At 35.9% G+C, this 22,017-nt stretch overlaps 3 protein-coding genes across 5 annotated transcripts in view; 2 read left to right on the plus strand and 1 right to left on the minus strand.

The window, feature by feature from the left end:
- Window positions 1-1,400: 1,400 nt before the first annotated feature.
- tmem130 (transmembrane protein 130) lies at window positions 1,401-5,276 on the plus strand. The gene is made up of 8 exons (XM_052612133.1): window positions 1,401-1,408; window positions 1,517-1,626; window positions 1,705-1,876; window positions 1,968-2,110; window positions 2,197-2,281; window positions 2,435-2,637; window positions 3,663-3,775; window positions 5,068-5,276. Exons 1-8 carry the CDS (start codon window positions 1,401-1,403, stop codon window positions 5,218-5,220), a joined length of 987 nt encoding a protein of 328 aa, XP_052468093.1. The 3' UTR covers window positions 5,221-5,276.
- Window positions 5,277-7,513: 2,237 nt separating this feature from the next.
- Window positions 7,514-13,937, minus strand: LOC128025395 (neuronal pentraxin-2-like). Its single transcript, XM_052611726.1, has 5 exons — window positions 13,181-13,937; window positions 12,160-12,379; window positions 11,566-11,810; window positions 10,564-10,743; window positions 7,514-10,310 (listed from the first exon to the last, which is right to left on the minus strand). Exons 1-5 carry the CDS (start codon window positions 13,595-13,597, stop codon window positions 10,083-10,085), a joined length of 1,290 nt encoding a protein of 429 aa, XP_052467686.1. The 5' UTR covers window positions 13,598-13,937; the 3' UTR covers window positions 7,514-10,082.
- Window positions 13,938-17,621: 3,684 nt separating this feature from the next.
- Window positions 17,622-22,017, plus strand: part of LOC128025140 (transformation/transcription domain-associated protein) — a 71,452-nt gene continuing 67,056 nt past the window's right edge. For 2 of the 3 annotated variants that reach the window (XM_052611180.1, XM_052611182.1), the window contains exons 1-12: window positions 17,622-17,766; window positions 18,466-18,646; window positions 18,739-18,788; window positions 18,869-18,979; window positions 19,073-19,177; window positions 19,762-19,845; window positions 19,938-19,994; window positions 20,086-20,211; window positions 20,662-20,739; window positions 21,307-21,395; window positions 21,523-21,619; window positions 21,731-21,869. In XM_052611180.1, the coding sequence (XP_052467140.1) occupies window positions 18,547-18,646; window positions 18,739-18,788; window positions 18,869-18,979; window positions 19,073-19,177; window positions 19,762-19,845; window positions 19,938-19,994; window positions 20,086-20,211; window positions 20,662-20,739; window positions 21,307-21,395; window positions 21,523-21,619; window positions 21,731-21,869 (1,036 nt within the window). In that variant the 5' untranslated portion in view covers window positions 17,622-17,766; window positions 18,466-18,546. Of the gene's footprint in view, window positions 17,767-17,795; window positions 17,885-18,465; window positions 18,647-18,738; window positions 18,789-18,868; window positions 18,980-19,072; window positions 19,178-19,761; window positions 19,846-19,937; window positions 19,995-20,085; window positions 20,212-20,661; window positions 20,740-21,306; window positions 21,396-21,522; window positions 21,620-21,730; window positions 21,870-22,017 lie in introns of those variants that run through there. The other variant, XM_052611181.1, reaches the window with a different exon arrangement.

Consider the following 22,017-nt stretch of genomic DNA (forward strand, 5'->3'; position numbering starts at 1 on the left):
AATCATTTTTCTTTCTCTTCTCTTTCATCGTTTCCCCCCTGCATTGTTGTTATTGGTTACTGTGAATATATTGTTTTGGGTTTCATTATCTGATAGGCTAATATAGCCTATTAGGCTACTGATTCCAGATAATATATAAAAAAAAATTAGTTACTGTAGGTACGTAATAGATTACATTATACAATATAATCAGACTACTTTTTATGTTACTTTTAGATTACTTTTGACCTATCTTGTTTATCACATTGATTTAAAAAGGAAATTCTTAAACTATGTATTCCATTCATTGTTATTAACAAAATGAAGGTTTCCCAAACTTGGGTTTGTGAAGGATCTACAGGAGGTTTGTGAGTTTAATGAAAAGCTAATAATTAATTACATCATGTTTCAAATTTAAAATATATTATTTTAAAATCAATTAAAAATAACGTACTTAAAAATGACATATTTTACTTGTTTACCTACATGTCATGTGACAGTAACCAAGCTCAGAGAACCATAAATGCAAATGTGATCTTCCAAAACTGGAAGACTTTCTGAATGTATATAAGCATTAGGCCGATTTAGAAAGGACATTTTTAGTTTAATTAGGGAGAATCCATAAATTATGAATAATTTATTGATATTATGTAAATAATATGCAATCATGTAACCCATAAAAAAGTAACTATAATCTGATTACGAGCATTGCATTTTTTGAATCTGACTACTTAATCCATATTATATGCAATCAGTAACTACCAAACTGTTTATTCATTATAATAAAGTGATAAATTAGTTCATTGAGACACGAAATGTTTCAATTAACAAAATACTCTAACATTTAAACTTCCATTTCTCTCTGAGTAATTAATGATCATTTTGTGCAATTATGGATTTAAACTTTTACCTTAACAAGCATGATAGTGAGAGTGATGTGTTTATCGAAGATTTATATTAAATTCATGCGGTATCATATGATTCTTCTGTAATAGAAATAATCTGATAAACATTTCACTTTTTACAACGCCACCTTGTGGCCTTTTATTTTGTAGGCCTGCTAGAGTTCCTGAGAAATTCTTACTGTAGTAAAAAGTGTGACTACTAGCACCAATCTAAATACCATATTTTAAAAGCTTTGGAATAATATGTAGAGACTTGTGCACATCCTCTTAAATCTATCCAGGCATCTGTAGAGGAATGGGCTTGTGAATTAGTCATGTTTCCGCATGAATTATGTCTTCTTTGGCAGCACAACAAAACATCATTATTCAGATGAGCATAAGGATTCAACACGTGGATATAATTTCAAGCATTTACCAAACATCATGAAAGACATTAAAAGCTTGACCCAGTCATGCTCTCACAAGTCACAAGCTGTCGTCTTGTACTCATTTAGAGATCCATGCTGACGAGTCCACATGAACTGGTATGTATAGCTTATAGTTCTGAGTAAAGGGTATAAACATGATTTTCTATTATGACTAATCATTTAGTCTTCAGTTTTAATATTCACATTGAATGTTTATATTTCAAGCAGCAGACTGAATTCCATCAGGATCCGGAGTGTTCTGGTTCATGCTTTTCTCACACTGATTTCCTCTTTTGCTTTTGGGATACCCGACGAGTTATCCCATCAGTTATCTGGTAAGCTGACTATAGTGCTCTTATGTCTTTTGACTTGGCTGGTTGCTTGGTGGTTACATTGTTTCTATTTCATTATAGGAAATGTCAAAGGAAAGATCATTTTCCGTCAAATGGAAGGGAATGCAACATACTTGCGGGATAATGGGAAGTTGGCATCTTACATACCCACCGTGGTTTCATTTGAGCACTTTGACCCGAGGCATACCCTGCACTCTATCACGTTCATATACACATGGGACTTAGGCAATGGGTGATTGCTATTTGAAAATTTGAATCCATTTCAATTATCTTAATGTTTATCTTCGAAACTGTTTTCTTTATAGTTGTCATCATTTTTTTAGGGAAGTGCGTAAAGGCCCAGAGCCTTTTGTGACGTATCACTACACTTTACCAGGGAACTATACATTTCAACTGAGCATTGAAGCCAGTACTCCCCAGCATTCCAGAATAACTGGGCTGTACTCTGTAGATTTGACTGTGCTAGGTGGGTGCTCAATCATTATCTCTTTTAAATGACTCTTTATATGCCACCATCGGTGATAACATGTCAAAGATTATTTTGTTTTGTAGATGCCATAAAGAGCATTAAATTTAGTGGACCTTTTACCTATAACGTGGACCAGAGCAGCAGTCTGTCCTTTCAGGTTGGAGGAAGGTAAATGCATTTCAAGAAAGTAAAAAAATTATTTGGGAGGACTTTTTTTTAATATTTTTTTCATATACCCTTTTATTCTTCATCATTCTGAAAAAAAAAGTCAACAGACTTGACTATTATAATATTTTTTCTATTGCATGTGTTTGTGTGTAGTCCTCCGGTTTGGCTGTGCTGGAGAGTTTTGTCTGATTGCCACACACCCACTCCTACTTCCTGCAATTTAGTCCGGCTCTATGGGAACCATTTCAATCTGAACTACACCTTCAGATCAGTTGGAACATATTGCTTAGACCTGAGTGTGAGGAATATTATCAGCGACCTCCAGACATCCTACAACATCTATGTGCAGAGCAGCCGTAAGTACAATACATTTATCTCAAACAATTTATATTTCTCTTATGAGTTACTTGAAATGTTTCCTGCATTAAGTGGAATACAAAGTATTTCTCATGTTGTGGCACAATTGGAACATATAATGGCACAAAATGAAAATTCATCATTGACTCACTGTGATTTCATTCCAAACCTGCATGACTTTTTCTTTTTTTTCTTTTGTGAAATACAAAATGAGATATTAAAAGTTACATAAAAGTGGATGGGGACACACATAGCGATGACAGAATTTAAGTTTTTGGGTGAAATATCTCTTAAAATGCATGGAAAGATGAGCAATATGAATAAGCGTGACTATTAAAAATAACCTTTTGTGTCAGGATCCTGTGCTTGGCCACATTTGGATTAAAACAGCTTCAGTTACAGCTTCAGTCTGCGTTTGTCCTACTTTTAAAATGCGTAGCCAAATGTTTGATTTTTGATATTTTAATTTCTTCCAGCAAAACATATATATTTTTTCAAATCATTTCATTCATCTGAGCGAGTTAAAATATCTTCAATAGATTCTCCGAATATGTGCACATACGAAATATCTGATTATATTCCAAGTTAAGGAAATCAATATAATGCAACCAAATATATATGTGTTAGCTTATCTAAAAAAATGATGCAGAATTTTGATGTGTGTTTGTGTGTGCGTTTGTGAATTATACTTATTAAACTTGTCAAGTTTAAAGATACAGGAAAATGCATAAGGAAAGTGTGTTGTCGGAAAGATTAATTTAAAAAAAATGAACTTGACATATCTTTGGCTGAGGCCTTTATGATTGCATTGAGATAGGCCAATCGACATTCTAATAATCTGGAAAATTGGTCAAGATGTGTGTGCACCCTAAAAGCACAAGTGGCCTATACTTTTATATAAAATAAAAGCAATACCACATGAAATATTAGGCTGTAAATCGGTCATGCAGTGCCATTTCCCACTAATCTTTGTATGCTATTTTTATGTCTTATACATTCACTCTCATATATCCTTTTCCCCTAGCTGTGAGTCTCTTCTTCATATTGCCCTGTGCTGCAGTGATAATTGCTACTCTCATATTCATCGCTGTGACAGTGATTCGTCCAAAACAGCAATCCCTCCTGTCTAAGGCTCTGGTGAGTGATTTAGATCAGGAAAGAGAACAAGAATAGACAAAAATGCTTTTGATTAAATGTAACATTCATGTTTGTCCACTAGAGGTTGACATAAACCAGAAATTAAATGAAACAGCTTTATATTTGGTCAAATAATGTAATTCAAGTAATGAGCCAGTGTTTCTTTCTTTCATGGTTATGCTGTATAACTATTCTCTTGAAAATAAGCTATTAGTTAATTACTTTATTTTGATATTTTTTAAGTTTATTTAAAAAAGAAGAAAAAAAAAATATATAATATATATATATATATATATATATATATATATATATATATATATATATATATATATATAAAAATGGAAATTTGTGAAATTTGCAATCAGAATGAGACATCAAACAGCTGATAAATACCACAATAACTTACAACATGACTCCAGTCGATGTCTTGTGAAGTAAAAAGCTATGTATAAGAAACAAATGCATCACTAAGATGTTTTTGGACAAAATACAAGTCCATAATCCATAATAATGTTTCCTACAGTAAAGTAAAATCTTTAATCTCTGTTGTCCTCACATCTAAAAAAAAAAAGAAAACACTCAAAATCCATCAACATATTTGTATAACTGTTATGGACTGTTTTTGCTTATAAATAGTGATTGATTTGCAAATCATAATCTTCAAGGTGATGCTGATATCTTTAGAGGATATATTCTTTTAACTTGTGAAAACAGCATTATGAAAAGAAGGCTTATATTTTAACTATTTACGGTAATGATTGATTTGTTTATTAAAAACACGCACCTTTTCGCTTCACAAGACATTAATTGATGGACTGGACTGGAGATGTGTGGATTACTGATGCCTTCATCAGCTGTTTGGATGGTCATTGTAAAGGGACCCATTTACAGTAATGTAGCGTAAAATTTATCCAAATCTGCTACATCACAAATGGCCTGAGGGTGAGCACATTTTCATATTTTGGGTGGACTCTAACATAGTGGCTATGTTAATGCAACTGGCCATCCTCCTGGAAAAATCTCATTTGCACTTTTCATAAAAATGTATTTTCATAATAAGTATCATATTTTCTCAATTTATTCGCATGTACTAGTTTTCCAATAAAGTTTTCTGTTTATGAAGGAATTGAGAAATGACAGGTCAGCACATCTCTCTTAAAACAGCAGAGTGGCAGTCTGAAGTGTCATTTTCAGATTTTTGTATCAGATTTTAGCCTATATAATCTTATCTAAGAGAAAGTGTCATTACCAATTATAATAAATGTCTGTTTTCTTTTTCTGTGTGTCTTCAGATGGCAGATATGAACTATCTTTCCTTCACAGAAATCGAGCTGCATGCCAAAGATGCTTCAGTCCCCTTACAGGATAATTCTCCTGCTTCTAAAACAAATGAAGCCCAGCCCCTTCTTCAACAGTCAGAGACTTCCTACAGCACCCAACCCTGATTGCCCTGTCTACATTACACTTGACGTATTCATTAAAATCAGCCTGTCAGTGTTAATTTTTTTTTGCGTATATTTACTATTGAAATGAAGGTTTTTGGTTGAGATCTTGGCAGGTCTCGACTCAACACCCTGTGAATCAACACAATACAGGAGCACTGAAAGCTTTTTAGCTCATCTGATTCACTCTTCTCTGTCAGTGTGAATGCGCTCTTTTTGTTTGTACTTGAGTGGGTTTCAAGGTTTACTTCACGAGGGTTCCATTTGTTAATGCAAACCTCCTTGGGATCCTAATGGATGTTGACACTGGTGATGAATCTTTAAAAGTATGAAAGTACATGAGGTTAGAGCGATTGCATGCAGTTCAACAAGCGTGCCTTGAAATATTGTTACAATTTTAAACCTGACCCAAATGTGCAAAATGCACCACTGTACAGAATGATCATATTTCTTTGCAAGTGATTATGAGCGAGAGCTTCCTTGTCTAAGACCTGAATGAGTCTGACCTGTATATTCCTCCTGTGATGATCAATGATATTTGCCATCTGCACTGGTACCAGGAAGACAAGAATTACAGCTCCACAAGGGACTGCAAAATACCTCTCTAGGTTAAAGGCTACAGATGAGCAATGCATCATACGTCTAGTAATAACTGTGCCCTTCAGCTCAAAAGTAGCTGAGGTATTATTCTTGCCTTTAGACGTGTAGCAGGAGTCTTACTGTATGTATTTGGAAGGACTTGAATGTTTCTTTACAAAACTTTATCAAAGATTTGTTTCCCTGTCTTTATTCCACAAGGAAACAGTTGTCCAACTAGTAAAACTTAATAACTTACACCACCGTTCAGAAGCTTGTGGTCATAAATATATTTTTAATGTTCTAAAGCTATGTTTATTTGATCAAAATACAGTACAAACAGTAATATTGTGGAATAATATTACAGTTGGAAGTAATTCAAATGTAATTTATTCCTTTGATGGAAAATCTGATTGCTTTACACATACACACACACACACACACACACACACACATACACACACACTAGGATTCTTTGACGAATAGAAGGATTGAAAACATGTAACATTATGAATGTTTTTTAATATCACTTTTGATAAGTTTAATGCATCCATCTAAATAAAACTATGCAATTCCTTTAAAAAAAACTCATACCCCAAACATTTGAACTGTGCTGTAAATATTTGTATTGTTTATCATTTATTATTGTGTTAGACTCATTTTTAAACAGCTACTCCTTTGAGATCTTATCATTATATTCATGAAAACACAATAACTGTATAAATTCGATAAAGAATTTTAATCTTGCTAATATTAATAAATCTTATAGTGACAAGTACAGTACAAACTTTTTGGTAACACATACGTTTAGGGACTAATTCTGGCTAATAACTATTTGCTTGCTGTTTATTAGTACTCATAAAGCACATTTTAATTTGTTACTCTGCATGACCATACTGCATGTTAGATCCATTAATTCTACTCCATACCTAAATTTAACAACTACTTTACTAACTATTAATAAGCATTATCTCTAAGCTTTATTAATAAGCATAATCTTCCTTATTCAGATTAATTCTTAATTATTTCCGGAATTCACACAACATTCAGTAATTCAATCCAATATCTACTCGACTTTAAAGCTCATGTTGGTGTGGGACTGAAATGCATTTGGCAGAGCATGAGTAAACACAATTCTTTAAAGTGTTAATCATCTCAAGGATGTGAGCTGTGAGGAAGCTGGAGATTTTCACCCCCTGCAGGTGAAGGTTCACAGAGATGCAGCTGTTTTCTTTCTAGAACCCAAAGACCTTCCCAGCTTTCCAAACTCAATACAGTATGTACCAGCACCTATGAGCTTTTTATCTCCATTTCCACCTCTCTAAAGGTCATTTCCTTTTCTTTTTTTAAATAGTTTGTCCCTATGTGACACAAGCTTTGGCTTGGGACTGATCTCATCCCCTTAAGACAGGCTAATGCCTTCAGAGCCACCTGTCTGTTATAACAGTGTGATTGTATGCTCTCCTTCTATTTTTGATCTCAACCACAGGTTAAATTCAGAAAACAGTTCTACCTTATTAAAGTACTTTTCAACGTAGAACAGCTGGACTAAAAATATCACTACTGCCAAAAACAAGCAAGGTCAATGCACAATGTCTGCTGTAAAGAAAACTGCTTGATATTATAATATATTATTTAATTCATTGGTGCTGAGAAAACAAACTAAACCACAAAGGATAATACAACAGTAGAAAAAAAAAAACGAAACGGAGCAATAAAATGAATTCTAAGCAAACTTTATTTTTCATTGGCAATCACAGGTTATGAAATCGCAGTTTCAAGCAAACCCTGAATAATTGGCACGGTAAACAAAAAAGGCTTTACAACAATATATGGGTATCCTGACATTCCAATAAAACAAAACGACACAAATGAAATGTCTAAAAAAAATGGCATCTTTAAAAACAGGGTATAAAAATATGATAACATATTTCAAGAAACGGACCTTGCAGCATAACTCACAGTTCACTTGTCTTCAAATATCTGACAGTGTTAAAGCATTTATAATCTTCAATGGGTAATTCAGTCCATGTAAACAGATATGTGCTTTAGACTTGAAAAAAAGAGTTGATTCTCAACATTTGTAATTAAATATCTATTTATAAGAATCTATGACAGATTTTAAGAAGAAATATTTATGCACATTATTAGCTCTGGTGGTCTGCGATAAAACTTCACAGGCTAACGGCACCACTATAAATTTAATCTCAAATGTGATTTCCCTCACCAAAGTCTAAATTTAAGACTTAAGTACAACACAAGATCCAAAAGTGTTCCTCCTGTATAATGTATGGCCTTGTTTTTAAATCAAAAACAGATTTGTAATGAAACATAAGCATGTTGACTTAGGCTCTCTTAAACCACAGGGCAACAATGCACATTCAAAAGTGGACATGGAACATGGAACACTTTCTATTGATCTAAAAGCTTTTTGCTGCATTCAGGGCTGGCCCCTTCCATTCATATGGGCACCCAAATTATGTTTTTTTTTTTTTAAAGGGTGCACTATATATCGACATATAATTGATATCACATTATGGCTTAATGCCATAGTCATATCACGAAGGCTGTGATTTAATTAAATTAAAAAACTATGCGCTGCATTTTTCAGACCAAAACGGGTAATGTGTCTGAGTGCAGAGCTTCACTCTGAAACATACAGCGCATTTATTTTGCTGGCAAACCATAATAATAAAAGCAGTTTAATATTTGAGTTAAAGCAGAAATGCACCAATTAGCTGTAAATCAGAACCAGACGGTTTTTTGTTTTATTTCAGAGTCTGTAAACGGAGTTAACAGAGCCCAAGATGCAAAGAGGAGAAAATACATTAGCTGGCAGAGCAAGCTCACTGTTCACAATGCGTGAAGTACAAATGTATCTCTGAGGGGAACTGACTATCTTAAGAAACTGTTTAGATGGCTTTTTCCTTTCATCTTGCCTCTCAATAATGCATTTAGTGTTTACAGTGGTAATCAAGGAAACAATGCAACACTGCTGTTCCTTAAGCTCCACCTGCTGGCAGAGAGTGAATTTGTTTTTTTATTCAGTACAACTGCTTTACGGTATGTTTTAACCTGATTTCACAAAACTAAAGTCAGATCATTATGTTTTTGCTGCAGGTTTTGAAATGATACAGTCTAATTTAGATCAAAATATAGGCTAATGAAGCAACTAACCATATTCTTCCTATACTCTGATTTCTCTTTTTTGTTTTTTTGCTTAAATTGAATACATTAAAAATCAATACTGGATTCTGCAAAAGTTTAAGAATGTCTGAAATGAAGAAAGCAAGATTTAAATGTTAGTATTGTAGCTGCCTTTGGACGATACATTTCTCTAATTTTTTCTCTAATTTAAATAGCAAGCCGAGTTAATGGCAGTTTATTTTTCTGTGCAAAGTCTTATTTCATATGTAATTTGTTTTATGTCATGAAGCTTTCTGTGTGAAGGATCGGGGGTGGAACTGCCGGTGATGCAAAAGGGGCACCAGCTAAAATCTTCCCTAGGGCACCTAATTGGTCAGGGCCAGGCCTGGCTGCATTCATGCTATGCTGTAATAAATATTATTAGATGACAACCCAGGATGTCCTACTTAGAGCTGTTCATGTCCTCAGAATTGGAACTATGAGTTTTAAAAAAAAAACGCTCAACAACAAAATTAATCTGTGTAATTTGAGTAAACAATAAAAGCCTCAATACAAGAGATAATGAAAATGTCTTATTAATAATCTTATAGTTTATTCAGTGGGGCATTAGAAAGTTATTCTGTGCAAACTCTGTGCTAGCTACATAAAAATGTATTGTATTTATTTGTTTTGTTTTTTGCAGATTAGTCTTGCATTATTAAGAAATTAACAGTGGTCACATACATAGGAATTATTAAACAGGGATATTATGAAATAACCGCTTAACTACATTTTACTTCTGAAGCTGTTGTCAGTGTTTCCACATGACAAGTTTGAAATAATGAATAAGTTTAAAATAATGAATAATTCCAACATGGTTTGAAAGCAGTATAATGGACTGTACATAAATGATAATCATTCAGTGATGTGGTATTTATCAGAGTACCATGGTAGTACCGTATGTTTTGTAATGGCAATTTCCTTTCCTTTAACTGAATATATTAACTGAAATGTTCCATTTCTCTGCATTTTGAACTATCCAGGAATATTTAAATATATAGTTCAAGTGGAATTTTCTGAGCTATTTGCTACTTTTTAAGTGATGAATACTTTTTAAGGATGAAAAGGATTTAATATTGCTCACAAATACAATATTTGACATATTAATTGTCAAACAGCCGATCTTCGCATAGCTCCAGTGGCCACTTTGATGCTCCCCCAAACACCTCGATGTTGGTGTCCGTCCATGCCACCACATTCCCAGGCATGTAGAACGAGCAGTTTGACATGGCAATGATATCCGTGGAGCGCAGGATCCGATCCCAGACATTAAAGTGGCTCAGTTCCCCCACAAAGGCCTGGGTGGCATCAAAGCGTCCCCCTACTACATCCTGTTGAGGCCATAAACGACAGGCCTCGTTAAGACAACAAAATTAACCCCTTTTATTCACTCTTAGATGATGTGCATGCTAACTCTATGACTATTTACTGCCTGAAGTCGAGTTTCATTTAAAGTGTAAAGTTTGTGAGTCAGTAACACTATTATGCAGGGGTGGCATAGTATTACAGATACAGTGTGACTGTGCACTGTGAGGTCTGGGAATTCAGCAAAAGCTGCTGCATCAGCTCTGTTTATGTTCTCACCTGCTCTTGGCCGAGGATAAGGACTCCTCCAGACTTGATAGGGTGCCAGGGTGCCAGATTTTCTCCTGAGCCCAATCTTTGGCCATCCTGATAGGCTTCCCAAAGCCCATCCCTAGTAGTCCAAGTGATGCAGACATGGTGCCACCTCCCATCACTTAGTGATAGAGGAAGCTGTGCCACCTATGTGACAACAGGAGGTATTAAAATAGTTTAGAAATATTATTTTCTTTGATGCACAAAGTCAGATCTGAAGTTTCTTTTTTTCCATACAAGGAATTTTCCCGGCAAGATTTAAAACAACAAGAAACCATATGGAGTTCTTGTGGAGTTATAAAGTGAAGGTATAGTTCATATATCATAATGCTCAATGCTCATAGTGCTCAGATATTTGGGGAGAACTATAACTTCATGTGACATATCCATCATTTACTCACCCATATGTCATTCTAAACTTGTTTAACTGTTTTAGATACCATTGACTTCTATTGTATGGGAAAAAAATCTAAGAAAGTCAGACAGGGTTGGAATGACATGAGCGTGAGTAAATGTATGACAGAATTTTTGGGTGAACTATGCTTTCAAGTCATTGTACACTTATAATTATCATGTACGCTCTCAGTTTGCAGTTGTGTTTTTTTTATTTTATTTCCATGTTACATTTCCAGGTCACTTGAACTCTGTGTTGGCGTCAATCGTCACGCAATGCATCTAGACAGTATTAACAACTCTGACTCTGACTTCTTTTGAAGCTTGTCAGTATAAATCACCATCTTTTTTTACTATTTACTATTCAGCTATTTGTTGTTAAATGTTATGAAAGACATTTCTATTGCTTATTAACATACTCGTAAGTTATCTTATACATTCATTATTTATCATCTGTCAATGTAGAAGGTATAAGTTAAATGATGAATAATAATCTGCAGTGTAATAAACGTAATAATAATCAGTGTCCTCATAACATTCAATGGCAAATTAGCATTTCTTACATTGGTTCTTTACCTTGTCATTAATGAGCAGTTCTATAGGGTTATGTCCCCATTCGATCAGTACGATCTCATTTGCCTGTCCAGGCACTCCATAGGAAAACGGGGTTCCAATGCCAGGGCTCAAACCTGACTTGAGCCACATGCAGATAGTGAAGGCGTACATTTCTGGCAGACTTTTCTTTACTTGTCCGAAAAGGTAATTTGTGCGAAGAGGAAGAGAGATCTTGAAATTCTCTGGTGATTTAAATCCACCTCCTCCTAAAGTCAAAAAGTGTGATTTATTATTGCGCCGTCATCTCTTGAATGATGCAGAAATAGGCTGAAGGACCACAAAACCACCTAATTACTCCTTCAGCACTGGAGGGTAATGAAGTCCCTAACTCTTTTAAATTAAACATTAAGGAAAGTAATGTGGACATCTATGATCAAGAGTCGATTTTAGTGTAGAGGAAATCAAGAAGTGAACTGTAACACTATGGGAATATTTTATAACATTTTGAGGTACATAATGCTGAACAGTTAGAAAAATTAACAAATAAACACTCCCTATAGTGTCATGTACTTGGGAAAGGAGAATAGAGAACATAATAGTTTTTTTTATGCAGACCTTTCTCCAGTTCAGAGATCCTGTTCATGAGAGAGTTGAGGGTACTGTCAGTGCGATGGCGATGAGAGACTGTCTCATTGTATAGCTGGGACTTCTCTTCCTCGAGCTCACTGACCTTCACCAGCAGTTGATTTTCCAAGTCCTCCAGTCTACGCTGCAGTAGATTTCTCAGCTCATTAGGAAAGGATGCACCGGAGATATTGGCTCGCATTTGCTGTTGCTTTGGAAAGTTCAATAAATGAAAAGGTTACTCTTCAAAGCTTCCTAATATACAGCTGACAGAATTGTAAAAATTATTTTCTTTGCCTTATAGGACCTATTCCGTTCTGAACACTAAAAATAAGTCAAATTTATTTACATATACATATAGGCTATAATGCACAAATCCAGTTCGGTATTTTTTTCATGTTTCTTTTACATTTTATAATGAATTTTTTAAACACCCACAATAATGTCTTGAAGATGCACCATGCAGGATGAATAAAAATAAATAATAAAAACATGTACAGAAATATCTCCTAAGGACAAAAACTATTTGCTAGGTCTCATGGTTAAATGTTTTTAATGACATAGGTAAGTAAATACAAATATTTTCAAGACATGCTATTGCTGATATTTAATTGTAAATGAGTACATACACTGTAAAATAAATAAATAAGTAAATGCAGGTTTAATACGGTAATAATAATACAAATACAAATAATAAGCTATTCGAGTTACCCTTCGCTCCATCATTTCACACATTCAGATTAACACTTGACCTTTCAGTGGCACTGACATAATCCAGACATTTTGCCGCTGGGGCATTTTAAGTAACTTTGGTGTTTGTGGTTACGGGATAGAGACGTACTAACTAATGAGATCAATCCTGGAAATCCTCAACGCCTCCACATAATTACCAAAATAGTCGTGGCAGAGAAACTTCCAGCACAAATGTGATTTTAGTCATTTAATCTGCTAATTTATTAATGTTGAATATGACAACGCGTCAAACTTACATAGCTAAAACAAATCCTCTTACCTCTAGATTTTCCAGTCGATCTTTCAGACTCTGCGTGGTTTTTCCAAGAACGTCTATGGTGTCATTCGGATCTTTAGGCACATCATCCATTGTGTCCTTATTCATTTTCCTAAACGTTTCGGAGTCAGACTCACAGCGCGACAGTTTCGACGTCAGCTCTTTAATCGTTTCTAACTGATTGACAATCGTCTCCTTCTGTTGTAGGATGGTCTCGCGGAGTTGCATGACGGTGTTCCTCAGTTCCTCCTCACGGACCGATGCGCTTTGAACAGGCAGAGACTGCACGGGGCAATATGTATCCTTGTCAATTGGGACTGCAGTACATAGAAAGCGCTCACCTTTTTCATTTTGTCCATAGACAACTTTTACACCCGTCAGTGCATAGATGCACATTAGTCCTGCGAGGAGATGAAACATTTTGTAGCGATGTAAAAGGCGCGCGGGGAGGTTAAATCAAATGAACGGCAAAGTAAACTGTGTTCAGTCACAAAAATGACCTTAAACTACACATACCAGTTTATAAATTTCCATTGGTGGATATTAGTAATGAGCTCCTGCCCTTTGAACACCTGACGCCGCGCTTCTCGCTCTAGTGCTGCTCCACAAGAAGAGCGACAATCAACAAATGAACTTCAGTGACTATATGAATCTGATTGGCTGTAGTATTAACGTCACTGCCCCTTTTAGAGTAGCAATACAGTAAAGTTCCTAAAAAGAAAGACCAAGCAGCCCAAATCCAGCACGGTTGCGAGACAGTTTTTTTTTAAAACAGTGCTTTGGGTTATAACTAATCTGTGAGATTATGGATTTTTATTTTTAGTGGGTGGAGTGCTCTGGCCATAGAGTGCATAGGCATTTTTTTTCAGTCGATGTATAAATATATAATGTGCTCATATTAGCCTACTTGGCTATAAATTAGTTAAATTTTAAGCCTTATTTTTAAACAGAAAAAAAAACCTTGTTAGCTCATGACAGCGTCCGAAACCTGCAGCAGCTGCATATTGTTTACAACATTATTACCATAACATAACAATAGCAACAACAACATAACATAACATGATATTTCTAGTTTACTTAAACATTTAAATGAAAAGCTTGTGTGGATATTATATAAAAATTATATTGCAAATTACAATAAAAAACTCAGGTGATACTGGTTCTGTGATATAAAAACACACAAATGGAATTTTACTTCCTTACCTTAAAATTTCTTTTTTTTTTTTTTGACTGTTTTTTTTTTTTTTCTACAGATACAGCTTCTATAGGTTGATGGTGGAGGTCATGTATAATTGCATCCCTGCTTTAAACAATTTTAATCTGAACACTCTCTGGTGTACTCTATAGTTTAGGTCTGTTCTGTAACTATGTATGTGGACAAGATGAAGTTAAATGAGATTTAGATTAGTCTTATAGGTCACTGCCATAGGTCACATGTCATATGCAGTAAAACGTAAATAAAAAAATGCCAGTGCTGCATTTTAGGCTTAGTAAGCTTATTCACACTGCTGTGAGCAGTTGACAATATGTGCGATATGTGCAATATAGTTTTAGCCAGGTTAATCAATGCTCATGTCAATTTTAATCTATTTAAAATGTTCTATAGTTTCAAATTTTTAAAAACAAAAAGTTTTAATCATAAATAATAGTAACGGAACTATACTTTGAATAGAAAATATAATATATCAATGCTGATTTACGTAACTCAACGTGGTGTGTCTTTGGACCAGGGAAGAGATTTAACAGGATCATGAACAGATTGTAGCTATTCACCAGAGCCACTGCAGAGAAAACCGATGCCGGGAGCAGCTCAAGTGTATTGCGGAGCCTGGCAGAGCTTTGACAAGAACACACTGTCAAAGGGACAACGCACAATGTGTCCCTTTAAATTGATCCAAATGTTAATTTTGTTCGATTTGGACAACAAGATTTTAAGTTTGTCAGATTTGGGTTTTGTTAACCATAAAACAATCCTGATGGATTCTTTACAATACTGCAGAAAAATGCTGCTGATGATCTTCATGTCAAAACACTGTGCACATCCCCTATGCATAGGAAATAAACTGTATCCTACTTTGGGCTTTAGTGCAACTGATTTCAATTGATTTCAGTTCATAGGGAACAACTTTTCTGACATGATGCATTAAAAGTGTGGAGTGGATTGCAATACGTGTTTAATGCAGTGCTTTATGTCACTGCCCGTGAGCTGCAAGAAATACAGCACACCCAATCCAGTTACCAGAATCTGTTTCACATAGATTATTCACTGAATAAACTCACAGAATGCATCAGAGCAGATACTAAATCAATCAGTGACTCACTTACTGCAAGTTACATTATCACCATTTCTTTAATATATCCATTAGGGTGCTCTCCCTCACTGTGTCACAAAGAATACAATAATATATTTTGTATGTATTTGTATATAACAATAAACTAAACTGGACTTATCAAGTAAGGGACACATCCAAAATGTGCAGTGCTAAGGGGTTTTACCTTAGGACTGCTCAGATGATTTACTCAAATGTAGCCTGATGAAGTATAATCAGGAGCAACACATTAGTCCTTGCCCGTGAATAGAGCGCTTATGACTATAAACATCTCATACACGCATGTTTATGAGAGATGCAAAAGCCAGTGAATAAACAAGGCCTTTCACAAAACATCTAAATGAGCTGATGCACTCTACAGAGAAAATGTTATCCAGATATTATACTATGAGCCTGATACCGTACACTCATTAAACTGAAAAGATGAGAGCTCTGTTTACAGCAGAAACACATTTGTGCTGTGAACCTGTGACCCTCTCTACAACAGAATCAGTGAACATCTCTGTGCTCTCACAGCCTCACCCTGAGAATATTCTTAAGATTTCAATGTTTTTTCTTCTAGTTTGAATCTCTTTCTTCAGATCAGAAACTTACCTTAACTTCTTTTTAAAATGAAATGCAAGTGAATGCAAGTTAAATCTCTGAGTGAATTAATATTTGCTTTGACCTCATCATTTTTTAAAATCTCTAAAAAATGTTAATCAAAAAAGCTGTTTCACTCAGATATATGTCAAAAGAGATCCATCACTGCTTCTGTTTTATCATGATTTTAATATTTAGGCTGGTGTACAAAATAATCAGTCCTGGGTTCCCTTTTTTCTAAACAGTGTGCAAGAATGGGAATGGACCCTATTCACAAACTATGTTTACACCGTTTGTTATATTTTGATTATTAAAAATCCAATGTCATTTTATAACACTATATTTTTATTACTCTGACATTAAAGGACAGAATACTGGTTAATGCTGGTGTGTGAGTGTTTCTCACACAACGGCTGAGGGAGTGACAGCAAATTTGACATATTTCTTTTTTCTGAACAACCCTGAGAACTTCAGAAATGTAAAAAGGGGTAATTTGCATTACTTTATTGCATTAAATTCCAACTTTTTTTTCCAGTTCATTTAAATCATGTTAATCAGTTCACATGTTCAGTGGGAGACAGGATTCTGTTCCTCCTTTTATGCTCCCAGCTCAGCATAGGGCCTACTGAAATGATAATGTAACCTTTCACCATCTGCACTGTTGAAGCTCTACCAGGATTACATCTGATACCACTGCTGGGATTGGACTTAATTAGTATAAATGGAAATAGACAGCAATTTCAAGATCACACAAAACTTTAAATAATAATAATAAAGTTTACATTCATTATATCAAATCATAAGTCTCAACATGCTGTAAACTACTTTAACTGTCACATAATTTTTTTTTATAGTAAACACATTTCTGACATTTATTTGCATGAGAAAATATTGAACAAAGTGACATTTATCAAAATGAAGTATGATAACACACTTTTTATGCAAGATTTGTTTGATATTTTGTTGTCTTTTCCACAAAATTATTATGTTTTTTTATGTTGTCCTTTTGAGATAATAAATTCAGAGGAGAATCTAGCTTTTCTGTCAGCTACTTCTAATAAAACTCCACCAAGTGGTCAAATATGAACTTGCATGTTATTTGTCATATACTGACTTTACTCAGCATCCTCATTATCACAATCATTATATTTTATTGGATCCAGTAAATGGTTCCCATCTATGCATCTGATCTATGAAGCATTTTAGTGTCGTTTACATAATTTATAAACCTGGTCCAACACAAACGTTGGAATTTTTTTTTTTTATAAACAATCAAATGTACTATTTATAAATCGCGTTTTGCGATTATTAAAATACTATGTTGTATACTGGGGTGCAAAAAAGTTACATCAAACGCGTTATATACCAGATTTAATGAAAACTGGAAAGACCATCGCTTTCGATGGTCTTCGCACGCCTGTGCTCTCTCGGTATCCGTCCGCGTGGAACTATATTTCTGTGTAAATTTGAAAATCACTGCTTAGGACACAGCACGGGCGCCCAGTTCCAGTGGTGAAAGAATAGTTTATAAACATAAAATCAGCATGTTAAGGTTTACAATGTATAACTTTTTACACAATTTGCAAACAAAACAACGGCGGACTGTTTTCATCCCTTTCACTAAATTTCATTCGGGATAGCGGAAGTTCATTTACAACTTCATCCGGTCCCCTTGTGGTAAGTTGGTGCTGATTTTTTGCGAGTTGTTTTGTACTTTATATGTATAATGAGTGCAAAAGTTACTCATTAGCTTTTGCGTGAAAGACAACAGCCTTTGCTATTTGCACCAACTGAGGTAATAAATGCATTGCCTGAGTTCTGCATGTGAATAATGGCATAGTGTGGGATAGCAGCCGGCTAGTCAGTTAGCGACAGTAGGCTCTTTCTTCGGTGAATGGCCCGGTATGCTGCCAGCTTACTCTGTACTATTATAAACACGTGTAAATGCTTTTTTTCGAGAAACGCGGAGTTTCTGTGTTAATGACAGCGTTGTGATAGAGGGGGTTCATTTAGGTTTTAGTCGTATTATGTCAGAGAGCGTGACTGCAGGAGGCGTGTTGTTGCAGTTTGGCGCGCCCACCGAGCGTATAAACTTGGCTGCATAAAACAATTTGTAAGTAATTGAGCTGGATGCATTGGTATTTGGTGTAAATGCAATGGCAAGTTTAATTGCAAAATCATTTGCACTTTATGCAAAATCATTACATTCTCACATGTAAAATCATGTAAATACCATGTTACATGAATATGGTTATAATTCAGTACCACTGCATCTGTCAAAATACCATGGTAGTACCATCTGATGCAATACTGTACGTGTTTGTGCATGGCGGAAAACTAGTATTGACGTTTCCTTTTATGTTTACTCTCTTACAGATGTCATGAACTTCTATTGAGACGAGCGCAGACACTAGTCTGCCCTTATTCAGTGGAATCCTGTCTGTCCCGGCAGCCACCATGGCTTTAGTGCCCACCCCGAGCCCGACTGTGGTGGATCAGACCACCCTTATGAAGAAATACCTGCAGTTTGTGGCGGCACTCACTGACAACAACACACGTGAGTGTATTCCATTCAACTAAAAAGTTGCACTGTTAGTTGAAAGCGTTGTCTCTTCTTACTGGTGGGCTTCTCTTTCTTTTAAACATCAGAGGATGAGACCAAACTGAAAATGATGCAGGAAGTCAGTGAGAATTTTGAGGTAAGCCCTTCAATTTTGCTTCTAAAAAGCTTAAAGTGAAAGACACTTCCTCAATAATTCATGTCAATCCTATTCCACAGAATGTCACATCCTCGCCACAGTATTCTACTTTCTTGGAGCACATCATCCCTCGTTTTCTAACGTTTCTTCAGGATGGAGAAGTGCAGTTCCTTCAAGAGAAACCAACGCAGGTGTGCTCTTTAGGAAAAATTATTTTTTTATAATATTAAGCCCTCATTCCTGACATTTAAGTAAACATGAGATGTCTATGACTCCTGTTTTAGCAATTAAGGAAACTTGTCCTGGAGATCATCCACCGAATCCCAACTAATGAACATCTGCGGACACATGCCAAGAACATCCTTTCTGTCATGTTCCGCTTCCTTGAGGTCAGCTTTCTTTACCTGCATGCCAAGCATATTCTAATTTAAAGAGCCAATAAAATAGCTGTAGAATTCTCATTTTATAGAGCATTTTGGGACAAATATTTGTATATGTAACTTCATGCAAGAGTGACCGCAGAAACACAATGATGAGAGAGTGATGTGCTCAAGTCCAGAGAATGGTAGGGTGTGTGAGATTTTGTGTGTGTGTTTGTGAGTGTGAGAACTGTAAAGTACCAATAAGCCTGGGCGCTGAAACTAACAATGATTAGATCTAAGTGTCCAAATGTTGACCTGTGTGAATTCTTGCTAGATCATTGTGTCTTAAAGATAAAACAAACAAACAAACAAACAAACAACATAAAAAAACAGTAATAACATAGTAATATCATAGTTAAATAAGGGGAATAAATTGCATGGAAATTGAAAACAGTTCTTTTACTTCTCCTACAAAGGAATCAACAGGTATATTAAATAATTTACTTTCCATATTTAATGCATCATCTTGTGCATGTGTGTGTGATTGTGTGTATGTTTTGTATTTAAATAATGGCTCTGACTGGTTCTTGCCTCTGTGCTTCACCGTTTAGACTGAAAGTGAGGAGAACGTGCTCATTTGTTTACGGATCATCATCGAACTGCATAAACAGTTTCGTCCGCCGATCTCTCAAGAGGTAAGGTGTAACCTTCTGGCACTCGTGTTGTCACCTAGCATTCGCGTTTCAATAAATGTTTTTAAATAACATCTTCCTTTCAACTCTTACAGATCCATCATTTCTTGGACTTTGTGAAGCAAATTTACAAAGAACTGCCAAAAGTGGTGGTAAGGGGTTTTAACAAAAAAAAAAAAAGGGTTTAAAGTATATGTCTGTGTTAAAGTATGTGTTTTCTGAACCTGTGTCTCTGTCTGTCAGGCGAGGTACTTTGAGAACCCTCAGGTTATAGCAGAAAACACAGTGCCTTCTCCAGACATGGTGGGCATGATCACCTCGGTATTGGTGAAGACCGCACCAGAGCGTGAGGACAGCGAGACCCGGACGGTCAGTACAGACTCCAGCAAAATCCTCACTGGCTGAATCAATAGTGTTGATAAATATGATCAGCGGGGACACAATGATGAGAGCGATGCGCTTTAGTCCAGAGAATGGTACTGTGTGTATGATTGTGTGTGTGTGTGTGTGTGTGTGTGTGAGTGAACTGTAAAGTACCTTTAAGCCTGGACGCTGAAAGTAAAACTGATAAGATCTGAGTGTCCAAATGCTGATCTGTGTGTCTTCATAAACAAAATCAGTCACCAAAAGTTTCAAAGAGTTTTCGAATGCACATAACATTTACTAGATGTAGACACTAGAGGGCACCCAATTCCTGCTTATGCTCATTCTTGCTTAAAAGGTGCTTATAGCAAATCAATATGGGTGCCAAGAAAAAGTTTTATGGTGACAAGTTTTATCTGGTTCAGTGGTCTCATCCATCTCCTCTTTATCCTCCAGCATACCATAATCCCCCGGGGATCGCTGTCACTCAAAGTGTTGGCAGAGCTGCCCATCATCGTCGTCCTCATGTATCAGGTGAGAGCCCACGAAAACACTCATTCAGTATTGACATTATGCCAGCCATCCTCTTTTTTTTAAAGGACACATCCCTCATTTAGACATTTGGCTCGTTTATAAAAGGTGCTGTCAATCAACTGAAACCCATACTTTATAGCTTAATCAACTCTTCTAGAAATGATTGTTGTGAGTAGATGTTTTTGCCTTTGTCATTATGAGTTTTAATTGTAAAGACAATCAGTTTTGAGTTATAAAATGACAGTACACAGCTGATAGGAAGCTACGATCAAACAAAACATAGCTGTTGTTTCACCTTCTCTGCATGTTAGCGTTATACATTTGACAATCAGATGTACTTCTTTTTTCTGCTTAAAATGTAGCAGCCACAAATATCGCAGAAACTGCTTTCAGAAATATGTTTTTAAAATTCTTGTATTCACTGGTGGAATTTGCCATTGAGTCAGACTCTCAAATTTGGTTTTGAATGCATGAATCTTATAAATGGTGTAAAATTTGATGCAACAGTGTTTCAAGTGGGAGTCTACTCGATGCACTAATTGCTCTCCTGTATGGCATTTTTCCTAGCTCTACAAACTGAACATTCACAACGTGGTGTCGGATTTTGTGCCTCTTATCATGAACACCATCATGCTGCAGGTGTCTCCTCAGGCTCGGTCAGTGACTTGTCTCTTCTCGTCGAGCGGGTGGTGTTACATCACCGCTAATGCTTAGAAATGGATTTCATAGATGCAATTTAACACAGTGACGTTTAAAGTTTTTCCTGGTTTTTGTTCCTCACAGGCAACACAAACTGTTCAACAAGGAGCTGTATGCAGATTTTATCGCGGCACAGATCAAGACCTTGTCATTCCTCGCTTACATTATCCGGATCTACCAGGTAGAGTGGCATCACAAAACATAGCTCAACCACTGGTTTATTAAACTGATCGAAACTTGTTTAAATACTCATGCAGTGACTAATGTGGCAGTGTGAATCATTGTGTGTCAGGACTTGGTTGGGAAGTACTCCCAGCAGATGGTGAAGGGGATGTTGCAGCTGCTGTCTTACTGCCCCCCTGAGACTGCCCACCTGCGGAAAGAGCTCCTGATCGCTGCCAAGCACATCCTCACCACAGATCTACGCAGCCGTGAGTCGTCCACTGCTAAACGCTTTGCAGATTGTTGCCAGATATTCCCAAATAAGATATGCAAAGCGTTCGCTATTGTAAGGGCGCTCACATCTGGTGTTAAACACCGCTGAGCTTCACGGGGTCCCGCTTTGATGTGCAACTGCTG

The sequence above is a fragment of the Carassius gibelio genome, chromosome A12, assembly GCF_023724105.1.
Source record: "Carassius gibelio isolate Cgi1373 ecotype wild population from Czech Republic chromosome A12, carGib1.2-hapl.c, whole genome shotgun sequence".
NCBI lineage: Eukaryota > Metazoa > Chordata > Actinopteri > Cypriniformes > Cyprinidae > Carassius > Carassius gibelio.